The 13,521-nt window shown below is 39.1% G+C and overlaps 1 protein-coding gene across 2 annotated transcripts in view; it reads right to left on the bottom strand.

Annotated features, from left to right (window-relative positions):
* Positions 1–13,521, bottom strand: part of GABRR3 (gamma-aminobutyric acid type A receptor subunit rho3) — a gene marked incomplete at both ends in the record, with an annotated part of 43,329 nt that overhangs the window by 25,304 nt on the left and 4,504 nt on the right. For both annotated transcript variants that reach the window (XM_080353034.1, XM_080353033.1), the window contains one exon: positions 6,501–6,628. In XM_080353034.1, the coding sequence (XP_080209160.1) occupies positions 6,501–6,628 (128 nt within the window). Of the gene's footprint in view, positions 1–6,500; positions 6,629–13,521 lie in introns of those variants that run through there.

Below are 13,521 nucleotides of genomic sequence, written 5' to 3'. Positions count from 1 at the left end.
CCTATTGAAGGCTCAGACATGCAGCATTTTTTTTGCATCAAGAGCCCTATCTCTGCATTTTTCTGCCGGTCACACACACCTGACCCTCTGTATAGCACCAAGGCAACACAGTGCTCTAAGCAGGACACCATGAATTCTGTACTTCTTTCTGGCGACACTGCTCACTTTCTCCTCTTCACAGGCAGCAGAGGGGTCTGGTACATACCCATATCACAAACGTATCGCATTAAAACACAGACAAGCGCTACAGCCAGATCTGGTAGCTGGGAGGCACAGCCTTTAGAAACAATCTGTTACCTTATTTGGTTCTGCTACAGGGAAAATGCTACAATGCCTCCTTCCATTTCCACTTCTTGTCGCATGTCCTGCTTCAAGTGACTGACCCCAAGTAATAACAGAACTAGCCATAGCTTAGCTGAAGAATTATGCCTAGCTTTGGGCCCCCATTTCAAGAAAGGCGTGGGAAGACTGTAAGATGTGTAATTTAAGTTAGAGGAAGAAGACTGAGGGAACACATCGCAGTCTTCAGAATACACTGAGCTTTTACAAGGCCCTTTGCTCCATGTCCACTCCCCAGCAGGACAAACAGTGGCAACCAGGGAGCTCTGTGGTACACATTCAGAAAACCTTTCTCATGGGGAGAATAGCAAAACATGGGAACATACTGCCTGGACAGGTTTTGAGGCTCCTTTCACTCGTGCTATTTAAGAATAGGTTAGACATATATTTGAAGGAATTACTCAAATACATCTGCTTTGCCACAGGCAAGGGACTCTCCCTAGACATAATTTCTTTCATTCCCTCTGTGATTCTCTGGGAACTTTGCTGCCAGCAACTCTAAATATTACTTTAGACTGAATGATAGAATCTGTTCTGAAGATCTGCCTTGTAGTCAAACACTGCTTAAGACAAGGTATGGCATACCTTAGGATAAGGTATGTGCCTGTATTTTTTTCCACATTTCTTCCCTTCTTTCTTAATCATGAAGTCCAAGAAATTATTTTAAAAATGCTATGTTACAGGAATGCTGAGGTGGCTTCTGGGATATTCAAACCATTGGGTTTGAAAAAATCAGTTTACTTGAGTATTCTTGAATGTCTCTGGTAGTGTTGTCTGAACCAAATTATCAGGGCAATCATGACCGTCAGACATTTAAAATACAAACTTTAGTTTTTAAAGTATAAAAATTGTATGGATGCTGAAGTGAAATCCTGTGCTTCAGAGAATCAAAATCACCACAGAGCAAGCCTGTATCAGAATAGAATGAGCAGCAGAACTGAACACCTGCAATGCTCTGCAATATATATTTGAAGAAATTCTGCTGCGTGGGAACCAGTATAAGAGAAAATGATTAATTACGTTCAGAATGCAATGACACAGCTAATACAGTCTAGAAGCATTAGGTTATTTTTCATCACACATGCCACGGAAAAATACCTGTTTGATGCTCCAATGATTTCACTGAAAGAAGGACGCTAAAATGATGACACATCTATTACAGCTTCTTACTGGAAGCACATATGTGACTGAGGAAGACTTCTCCTGTTCATGAGGGACAAAACATAGGCTACCAGGGCAGCAATTTTTTCTTAATAAGCCACAGAGATGTTACAGGTTTTTGATATTCCATCTGTTTTCTTGGATGAGGACAAAATAAATAGCAATGCTGCATATATGAAAAGTATCTTTTGTGCCCATTTACTTGAACAGCCTCTTCAAGCTGGTGTTCTATACCCAAATGGTGGAGTAACTATAATTATTTCTACTTGCTATCAAAAGCGGTTGTTCAAGCTAGGCAAGATCTTGCAAGAGTCAGAATAGCACTTTCTTTACAAACATGCTGCACCTTTTCTTCAATACCTTTCTTTGGCAGAAGATGTATTTTGAATTGTAAAGGAAAATAGGCTTACATGCAGAGATACATCTTCATGATATATGGAATTAACTTCATGGACACTAGTAACATTGCATGAGTAAAGGTACTAAATCTTAGAAAAAAACCATAACATTTTCTAAAATTATTAAAAAATAACACTCTTCTACTTCACAATTTTTCTCCTCCTTGACTGCTTCTCTTACCCAAGGCTAAGAAGTGTTCTCCAGAAGATATACCTTTAACATCAGCATCTGGACTCCAGATGTTGCTCCTTGGCCTGGAATTACAGTATTAAATTGTCCTCACTGCAGCATTGAAGTTATTTAACTGATGACTCAAAGGGAATCACATGGATGTATCTGTTTACTCCCAATAAATCCTGGACCTGTATCTAACTGTTGATCAGCACCACAGCATTGTGAAATCATCAGCAGATGTTTTCTTGAGTGCTCCTGCCCATGGAAAAGTGCAGAAAGAAAGTCCATAAAAAGCAGAAGGGACAGATATAACTAGCCTAGGTCTCAGAAAATCTTCCTGAAGTCAGTCAAAATATACTTTTCATTCTCAGAGAAGCACAGCAAAGACACAGACTGTATTTTGGTGGCCTGGCACCCTGGTCTCTTTATCAGGCAGCTTTGGCCAGCACATCATAATCTAGGAGTCTAAATGGAGTAATTGATTTTTCACATTCATTGTATGGCATATATCAGGCTGTGCTGTTTGAGAGGAAAAGCCCACATGCACCTAAGGAAAGAAAACACCTCTTTACCTACCTGGAGGAGTAGTAATTAAAGGGAACTTTGACAGATGGCTTGGTATTGCCACAGATCTTGCCAATGATAAAAATGAGTTTGTCAGTCTCAGTGTAGCACATGTTTAAGAAACTACTATTTCCAGTTATAATAGCTCTCCTTTACACAGCTGTATTCCACACAACATTTTACATTGTGCAAATGAAATGGTAATCTATAATTAAATTCCAACATAGGTCGGAAAAAGCACTCGAAGCATTTCAGATCACATAGGGAAGAAACCCCTGTTGTTACTTACATAGGAAGTTAATGGAAGCACTAGCTCTTTGAAAAAAAAGAGAGATATACTCTGGATACTTTACTACTCAGTGCTGTTATATGGACTCATGGCTTGATGCCTTGGTATCTGACAGCTCTCAAAGAGCAGTTAGTAACTGCCTACCAAACCAAAGCCACTAATTCAGAATTCTTTAACAATGGACAAACATGTGGCAGGCTCCTACCTAGCCTTGAATACCTAATATTGAGAAAAAGACCAAAGGGCTGCTAAGGGGTAGTTGGATCATTTTTCATTAAAGCATTAAATGACATAATGCCATCAGTGTAGTTCTACAACCAGTGACATTCACAGGAGTGATATGGTTAGTATCCCATCTGGTTGTCTTTAACTTACCAGGTTATTAAACATTTACACTGGTTCAAGAAGAAATCAGATAAGTTCATAGGAAAAAATCCAGTGAAGATCACCAAATCTGCTAAATCTGCATAACCTACATCCAACACAGCAAGTTTCTGAGGGAAATCTGGTGACTGGATATGGGGAAGCAGGGGACAGGCAGCATTGGGGGAAATAACTTATAAGTTTACACTATTCTTATTCTTTTGAACTTTTGCTTACAGCCTTTGTTGGAAACAGGTCACTACAGTACATGATCTTTGGTAAGATCCTGAATGGCTGTTTGTCTGTTTTAATGCCCTGCATAACTAATGATAAGGTGAGTCCTTAGTAGGAGACTGGAGGAAGGCTGAAGCACCTCTGGGTATTCAAAGAGATATAAACACATTTCCAGCACCATCCTCATCATGAGAGATTTTGAAAAATCTGAAACTCATGTCTCAGGAGGGATAGTTAGGAGAGGCTTTTTTTCAGTTACACTAAATTAGTATTCAAGATACCACACTTCCACAGTATGGGAGTAGTAGGGAAAAAAACTCTCATCACACTCAAAACGAAGCTAGGTAAAGTTATGAAAATAATACTACGAAGGACCCTTTTATTAAAACAATACCATGAAGGACCCTAGATTTAGTGGCCATACACTTTTTTGCAGTGCTATGTCCCTGAGATACTCTAGCTACTACTAAATGACAGGTATACAAAGAGTAGAAGTTATAGAAATCTTATTTTCAGGAGAGTCTCTGAAGTTATACAGCAGTGTGACCTCTGAAACTTTTAATATATTTATCAAATTTTGAAACCCGGATAAATGTAAGCATTAAAATCACATATTTCTCTCTCTCTTGTAAAAATGCATTTCCAGTGTTCAGTAACATCAGCAACATGTACTATCAAAAAGCCTAATATTTCGACAGTCAAATGTTTTGTTCCTTGTTGTAGGAAATGGACCATGAGAATAATCTCTTTCTCATGTACTTTTGGTTAATGCTTTAAAATCTTCTTTACAAGAGAATGCAGACAAATAGCTTTGGAGGAGAATTGGGTTACTCTATTAAAACAGTGGAACTTGTAGGTTAAGTAACATTTTCACATAGGATTCTTTTTAAAAGGCCACCCATTTAACCAAGGCCATCTGTCAGCTGTGTCCCTAATAACCCTAGTGCTGGCTGAAAGGTTTTTCCCCAGAAAGAAAAAGAGGCTGGTGGAAAGTCAAACCCTGTTGCAATGTACTGGAGGATAATGCTGCCTTTAGAAACAAAACCAGATAATCAAACAAAGAGAAATTAAATGTATTTGGATCCTTTCCACAGAAAAGCTGATTTGCAGCTGTTAAGCTTTGGGAACTTCTGTGGCTCAGATTCTGCAGTCTTCTTCCCAGTCCCAAATCACTAGGGCCCAGGAAGACATAGAAGGCCAGAACGTTGCCTTGTGTAAAGAAAACTGCTACAGCAGTCAGCATCAGCTGAGAATGTGGTCCTGCGTGTCTCACAGGACTGTTACATGGCTCCATCTGTAGTTATTAGAGAAGATCTGTGAAGATGGAGAGGACACTGTGCTAGTATTGTTACTGTTGTCCTGTGGCAAGAGGTCAGCAAAGGATGTCCAGCAGGATACCACAGAATACGCTGTCTCCTGTCACCAGGCTTTTCTCCTGCTCTGTGAATTTTTAGGCCGGCAGTGGAGCAACTCCTCACAACTATTTCAGAATAGAATAAATGCAAAAAACAGTAGCATATGTTTTGGTTTTACCACTGACAAAAAAAGTACCAGTTCAGCTTAAAATAGACCTTCCTTACCACTATGGCAATAAGAATATATTTTATTCTATTTCCATTTGAGTCTTAACTGCTTCCAAGACCAGCAAAGCACTAGATTAGACCTTATTTTGATATTAGGGTTAGTTCTGTTTATTTTGTTTGATTATCACAAATAATTGTACACTAGCACTCACTCCAGAACTGTCAGCAAGTTTGGAACAGTCTGCTGAATAGCCATTGTTTTCATGAGCTTTTGGCTTACACCAAAGTTGAACCTACGACCCACAGTTGAAATTCAGAAGTACTGAGCGATATAGCATCTCCAGGCACCTTCACTGTGTTGTTGAGATATATTCTGTTGCCTTGCATTGCTGAAACATGATTTTATCAAGACAGGTAGGGATTCAGAGATATGCCATTGCTGGATTATCATATAAGAAGTGATAAAGAAGATAAACAGCTCTATATCTACTACGAAGTATGTAACTTTAAAAACAGCTTAAACACATCAGAGGAATGTAATTATGTTACTTTTCCTTAATAAGTGATATCCTATGAATAAACTATGAGCTGTCCTGCCCATTTTAATAGGTGGTCAAGTATACAGAAAAATTTAACCATTGTAGCTCTTCTCCTTCTTTAACTAGAGATACTTCTTACATTTCTCCTACCTCCCAACAAAGTGAGATTTTGCTTGGATTATCACTGGCAGTCACTGGTCTGTTTACATACTATTAGATTAATCTGGAAACACATTCAGAGGCCTTACATGGCAGATGTGAGATTGCATTTGTGGGAAAAGGCACTAACACTTTGCACAGAAACTTGCATGTAAAAACCTTTGTATCATTCATTTTAAACCAGCTACTGGATTGGAAAGACCAGGAATGGACACAATTTTCAATGTCTAAAAGCATAAAGATATTCCAGAAAGGGAACATACTGTGTCAACACTACAAATAAAGTAAAATTCACTTCATTTAGTGCCACTAAAATGTCTTCTGTATGTTGATACTCTAACTAGTCTGCTGTTTAGGTAATGGAAGTTACTTCATCACATTGGCATAAAAATTTGCAAGGCATTTCTGCTTCTTGTAATGGGAGTGAGAGGGCAAGAATACTTGCTACATTGCAACAGTAGTCTGGTATCACACAGGTTAAAAGAGCTGTATGTGGGTGTGTGTATATACCTGCATAGAGATGAAGCATTCACAAAATCACGACATGTCTAGTTATGAAAAATTAATTACTAGTTCACTATTTCTGTTTTGGGAACACCCTATCTATATATAACACCCTGCATACTATAACACCCTGCATACTATAAATTGAGAAACTGGCAAAACAGGCCAGTGAACAAAAAGGGTGCATTGAAAGGTTTGCTGACAGCATAAAATTTAGCAGACAAACACAGACGGAGAGAGCATATTACTTACCTGTTATGCTTTCTTAAGAATGAGAATTGTTGCCGACGACAAAGATGGTGATGCTGACTTTGAGAACTGTGTAGCACTGCTGTTGGCCACAGGCAGGTGAGGAACAGAAGTTTCATGACCAGGACCATCTCTTCCAAAAGAGAAATGCACCTAATCAGCCAATCCACCTTGCTGACTTTTTACTTTTAGTGTTTAGAAACAGCATAGCATACAAAAGATGCACGTGAAGCAAGGCATCACTGAAGACGGAAGATGGGGGCATCCCAGTTCTGATGTCCTTGCCAAGTTCCCGTGATATTTTGGTAAATCATAAAAAATCCATCAGCTCTACATTCCTGTGGCATCTGCTACCAAAGCAGAAGCACCTTCCTTTTAGAAAGGTAGTAGATACAGCTGTTCGTTTGGCCAGGCTGCAGTCTGATCCATTGCTTCCACTCTTTCAGCATAGGCGCATTTTTGAATTCTCCATCACCCGCTCAGTAACCTCTTCAACATAGTCTGTGCAGGCAAAGTGATGTCAAACATTTAATCCCTCTTAAATCCCCCACAAAACCATACAAAAATCTGCTTTAATGACAAAGGTCTCTAAATTAATCTTGCTTTCTATATATGTGTCTATCTGCTCAAAATAATTTTCTGTACAGATCAAGCTCTTTCATTAACTGGCGGCATTGTATTGTCTTCCCAACCATTAACATCATTTCTGTTTGTGTGATCTGCAGCAGCAAGCATTTCGTCTGTAGATAGAGAACTACTTTTGGATAGCACAATACCATGGAACAAGTCCAGACTAAAAATCTAGTCTTGTTTCAGTATTCCCCAATAACATGTGGAAATACTAATAATATTTTTTTTCCTAATATTTTCTTCCCAACCCCCCTTTTTTTCTAAGCTCTGTAGCTATCTATCTAATTTACCCTAAATTCACAAGGTATGTCGGTATCTAAGATCCGGTATCCTTCTACCATGCCTTATTTTATCTTTATTTAATTTAGCTCGCCCTGCCTCTTCAATAGCAGATCAAATTGCAAAACATTTCATTAACAAAATGTTGCTTAAGCAATAACTTGAGCATGCCTGCTTCTCCTATTAAAGGTGATAAAGTTTCTTGTGTGCTTAAAACCGGACAATACTGGACACACCTTCACAGCTGACACAGTCAGATCTATCCTCTTCAAGCCATCAGCAAGTTTAGTAATTTTCAAAATCAGCAGCATAATTAATGCAGCAAAATAAATCAATGTTTATTTTTCTTTGTCTAGTAAAATAGAGATATGAGATTGAAATTTAGGGAAATGGAAGTACCTTGTCTAACAGATGTAGAAGTAATTTAGGTCTTCCAGCAGTAGGCTTCCTCCCAAGTAAGACAAACAGGGGAATGAAAGCAAACCCAGCAGTCTGTCTGCTAAGACTATTAACATCCAAGCATATTGGGATAATAATTCTGTGATGAGTACCTCTGCCTCCCAAGAAGTTCCCTGAGATTTTCAACTATCTTCATTTGGCCTAAGAAATAATTCTTAAATGCAAAGGATTTCCAGGAGGAGGTTACCAAAGGACAGCTAATTCCCACTTTTTTTTTCCATTTGGAGTTGATTAGCTATCTGCCAGTTACTTAAAAAAAAAAAAAAATCCCTTCCCAACCATGCATACATCTTTAACAGTGTTAGATTGAATTTAGTGGCCTAGATCAAAGGCTTTCAACCCTATTACCCATCTCATTCTACATTGTTTATAGTTTAATCCTTTCTGCTCAGCAAATTTATGGAAGATCATTTGTAGCCTGACCCAGAGATGGCTTCCAACAGATCTGGTGTATTCCCAGGGTGGAGATTCTGGAGAAGATAAACACAAGATGAAGTGAGTAAGACCTTTAACAGGTTCCATCAATTTGCACTGTCATTTGTGTGGAAAAAAGGAAAATAAATAATAACTCAAATGAAAATTTATTCCAGGTAGAGAAAATACTTACTCCTGAGCCAGTGTGGTTAAGTTGTCGAGTTTCATCCAGCCTGCATATATCAAGGTATCAGGACACCTGATTAAATTACCTATATGGAGAAGATCCAAGAGCCTTTGGATCCCTGTCTTTCCCCACCCACATGCAGGCTGAACTGTAGCAGCAACAGCAGCAAATCAGATAAAAAACTAACTATACTGCAGGCTGTGTGGTGAATGTGTTAGCACAGTTCTGGATATTCAGCTATCTGCACATTTACCAGTGTTAACTGATTTCCAGCCATTCTCCTCAACTACAAAGGAATAAAAAAATGTATACACTGTCTTCCCTGCCAATAGTAATCACCCACATTGTTTCCAGAGACTTCTAGGAAAGCCATCTTTTAGATGTTAACATCATCCTCAGCTGAAACTGCTAGCTGTTATCCTCATTAAGCAGGAGACATGGAATGGGGAAGGAGAGGATGTGCCAGGGGCTGAGGTTATCCACCGAGAGCTTTGAAGGGGACCTGAGGTTAGATCATGCCATGCTAATGCACAAATGTGTTGACTTAATGTGCTGACCTCAAGGGAGTCAAAAGAGTCTATTAAAAATAAATAAGTAAAAATTGCTTTGTATATTTGTTTCCCAGATGGAAAAGGGAGTACTTAGAACCCCTGTTCCACAGATACTGAAAAGCAAAATAACTTGGCTTTGCAGAATGACTGACATGGCCCTGGCCAAGCTCATATGGATATCCCTCCCTCCAGAAGGCACATCAGCCAAGAGCAGAGTCTTTAACATAGAAAGAGGCAATTAGATGTTTTCATTCAGCTATCAGCATCCCGCTGTTTTATTATCCTGGCTGTAGCAAGAACTTTACCACTGAGCTGTGGTGCTGAAAACACTGCTCCATTGAGGATTTGCAAAACATGCTGAATGCTCCTTTAGCTGCCCCCACTAAAATCAGCTTTTGTCAAAAATCAGGTCTGGATGCACTGACATATTCCAGCACCTTCATACTGTTGATATCATAACACTAAAAATTGCCTTGTGGGTCTTTGCCTAAACACACTGAAAATCTAAGCACTATCTCTCTGTCCTTGGCTATAACATATTTTCAGAAATTAACTGTCTAGCCCACACACACAAAGCCTTCAGGAGGGACTCCTGCAGAGTAAAATGGTGAACACTTCCATCAACGGGCATGTAATATCAGTGAGGGCAACTGGATGTCACCAAAAGCAAAAGCGTTTCTTCATACTAGAGTTGTTTTCATTTCCTTTGGGTAAGAGAGCATTACACAGAGCAGGTTATAATATCATTATAAATTACCATTAAGAAAACAGGTTAGTCTCCTATGCATTTGTCAGCAATAAATTCTGAAGGGATCCATCTTTGCAGAAGAATAGAGACAAGATAATACACTTTGCTTGTATTTGGTGAGCCATTGATAGGGCCTTGTGTTTCAACACAGAACATTGTCTCTTGGCTACCATTATAATATTTATTTAAAATTATGCCTTCTCTGTAGCCCAAGAAAAGTTTGTAATGCTTGTCTTTCAAGGACAAAACCCAGCGCCTGGTAACAGTGCATAAGCTCACTGAAACAGTTTACAAACAACAAAGGAAGAAAAAGACACAAAGGTAAATACATAACCTAGTATCAAAATGTGAGATACCTTCTTTTACTGAGCAAAATAAAACATAGTTTCAGGTAATTACAATCTGGAACTACAGATCTCCTCCAACACAGATCTCAAAGCAAAACAAATTGATAACAGCTACTATATTATAACAAGAACAGAAAAATGCCAGGGATTAACAGATGTTTCAGAGGCTGAAATTTTGCAGAAAATCTGAGCACAGCTAAAGGCCATTTTAAACATATGGAGCTGAAACACCACAGCATACTAGCACTTAACAACCTGTAAATTAGCTGCAGTGAGAAGAGATGCAGTGTGGAATAGGGAGCGTAGGTTTACCGGGCACGTATGTTTTTTCTCCTAATCAGAGAATGAAACACAAGGTAAAATGACGTTCCTAAGAGTCTCCTTAGAGGCACTCATTTCTGATAAACAATCCGCAAATCATAGAAAGCAGATTAACCACAGTAGTGCCTGTGAGAGCAGGAATGTAATAGTGCAGTGCAAGAATAGGCAGCATGTTGCTTTTCTATGGTAACAGACTCAGTGCACAGCATTTACCATTTATATTGTGTTGACTTGTAAAAATACTAGTCAGAATTAAGGATGTTTTGTTCTGCTTATATTAACACTAATGATGAAGCAAGTTTCCAGAATAAGGTATCTGTTCACATTTTCTGACAAGATGAAGTGAGAGGAAAGCAGAGACTGAGCATTGTGATTCCAGTTTGCAGATCTTAGAACAGATGAAGTGCTTTACTTAACACTTGCAGTGGGACCCAGCTCTTATGGCCCTGCACTATGTCAGGTGTCTTAGTAGGAGTGGCAAGTGAACATTAATCACTGCCCCAGATACTGACAGGCATATTTTCCCATAGAAAAAAGGTTCTTACTATCAGACTGGAACAGATGACCCTATTTGGCACAAGGGTCTTTCTGCTTGTCCTTCAATTTACAAAACTCAGGCTTCTGTTTGCTCTATGACTGTGGTAGCTGCACACTTTCATACAATCAGATATTTGGTTTGAAAAAGTGACATGAACAACAAAGAAAAAACATACACTTCCCTGATTCTTTGCATTCCCATTTCCAGAGTCTCTAAATCGGGGATTCTTTCCTTTTCATCATTCTGCCCCGGACGGAACAATCACTGAATTAATTTAATCCTTAAATCCCTTTACTTACCTTCTACACCAGCAATTCTGAAAGTAAAATAATCAGTTTTACTGCCTCTAGTTAAGGAACAATCTGCATCTTGAGGGTGATCTCTGGAAAACCAAGCAGCCACATTCTTCCCAGATTTCCTTTTCTCATAAACTCAGTGGTGGAAAACCTTGCCTTTCCACCGCCTCATGTTGATTGTAGGCACAGGGTACAGCAACCCTACTTCTGCATTTATGTCCCTCTCCTCCCAGGAGAGGTTTCTAGAGTTTGCTTCTTTAAGTCTGCAGGACATATTTCTTTAAAAATCTTTAGTATCTTTCACAAGCGAGGGAAGATCAAGGGGATGACCCATGAACCTAAGCAATTCACAGAAAATGAGGGTTTGCAATAGCATGGTGTATCCCCAAGAAGTAAGCTAGTTTGCCATCTGTATGGCCTGAATGCTATGCTTCAATCCAAAAAGCAATATACACTGCCTCAGGGTTTCTTTTTTTTCTTTCTTCCTTGACAGTCTGGCAAATACCACTGTCCCTCAGCAGTGCTTACCAGTTAGATCCTAACTGCTATCTGAAGTTCTTTTAGCTCCTTTCTCTCCACAGACTGAAACAAGGATTCAGCAACTGTGTTTACTCTTTTCTTACTGCCACACTGATGTTTATTAAGCATTCTCTGCAGAGGGGATATCAGAACACGCCCAGTTTGTTGTCCAGGAGTCAACAATGCCTCTGACGGGAACTAATTTATGAAATGTACTGCATCTCTACAAAACTCCTTTTCTGTCACCAATGAACATGAGAAGAAAAAAATTGTTGAACAGTGGGAAAAAATGTGCCTTTCAGCTTTGGCACTCCAAACTTTTTTCATTTTACAGTCAAAACAGAGACAGATTTATTGATTCAAGTCTGATCTCTATTGGTCATAAAACAGCTTCAGAAGCCATCAGGCACAATTTAGGGTGGCTGTTTTCCAGGCTTTTCTTCCCCATTTGTAACTTACAGAGAAAAATATGTTAACATCACAGAGCAGGTGCTCATTTCAAACTGGGAAGCCAATTTTAACTATCTGAATTGTATTCTTAAGTAAACACACATTTAAATTTTATATACTTACAACTTACTAGGGGATACCCATATTTGGGTTTTCTGAGGTTTTACAACCTGTTTTCATAGTAGCTGCCAAAAGAATGTATTTCTAAATCAATTTGAACAATCCATGCTTCCTGTCAGTGAATTAAAAAAAGGCTATTTTTTTCTACATATTTGAATACCTTACAAGGTAGAATGGGCAAAGGACTGAAATAGACACATAGGGAAATAGAGAGAATAAGCAATATTTGAAATAAAATGTTAAAAATAAATAAATTCAGGTTGGTGTGTTCCAGAAACAATAATTCAAAGAGAAAGCATCTGTCCAACAAGAATATTTCCCTGGAGAATTTACAGGTAGTGCTACTGTTCAGTTTCTTCAGTTTCTCTGTCACATACTCTTTTGACACTTGGGTATTGACAAAAGCTTGAAGGAGAGGGAAGCAAAGTGATGGACAGCAGCAGTGAAGGTTGGTTTGAAATTTGCTTGATGTGTGAAAATGTCTGTTCCTGGTAAGAACTGTTCCTTCGCATAATTTCAAATAATAATAAAAAAAAAATCTTAAATCAAGGCAGAAATAACCAGGATGGAAGTGGGAGGAGAAAAAGGTTTATTCTATCTGCTGAAAACTTCCATGTGCTGGCAAGTCACTCTCCCAGTCACCAGACCCTCGAGCCAGACTGTCCCACAGGACGGCAAGAATGGTGATACTGCTGATCGCACTTGCCAGTGGGGAAGAGTCCACCCCGCCTGTCTAAGTGCCGCACAGTGGCTATTGAAAGACAAGGTGATGCAGGCATTCAGCAGGTCTGTTACCTTCCTGTGACTGACAAGTGAAGCCAGTAGGAACGTGGATAAAATCAAATCAGATTTCTGAGTTCTTCCCTGAGCTCCAGCTCTTCTGTTCATTTTTTTTGCTGTTAACATAAAGATAGTTTCATACTTATGTTTGGGCTGTGAGCTACAATACAGGTATCCTAGATACGCCATGTTCCATCTGTAAAAGGTACCTCAAGTACAGCTGAGATCGCAAACAAAATGGAGCACCTTCACTGCAATATCACCCCTGCTGTGACACTTTCCACGCAGAAATGTTAACCCAGTAATTGCCTCGAAGTGCAGGAAAAGATATGGGGGATACCAGAATACGTGTACATGGTTTCTATAAGAGCATTGAGAGTCTGCC

Source organism: Nesoenas mayeri (genome assembly GCF_963082525.1).
Source record: "Nesoenas mayeri genome assembly, chromosome: 1".
Taxonomy (NCBI): Eukaryota; Metazoa; Chordata; class Aves; order Columbiformes; family Columbidae; genus Nesoenas; species Nesoenas mayeri.
The sequence above is the reverse complement of the archived record's forward strand: the minus strand, read 5'-3'. Positions and strand labels throughout refer to the sequence as shown.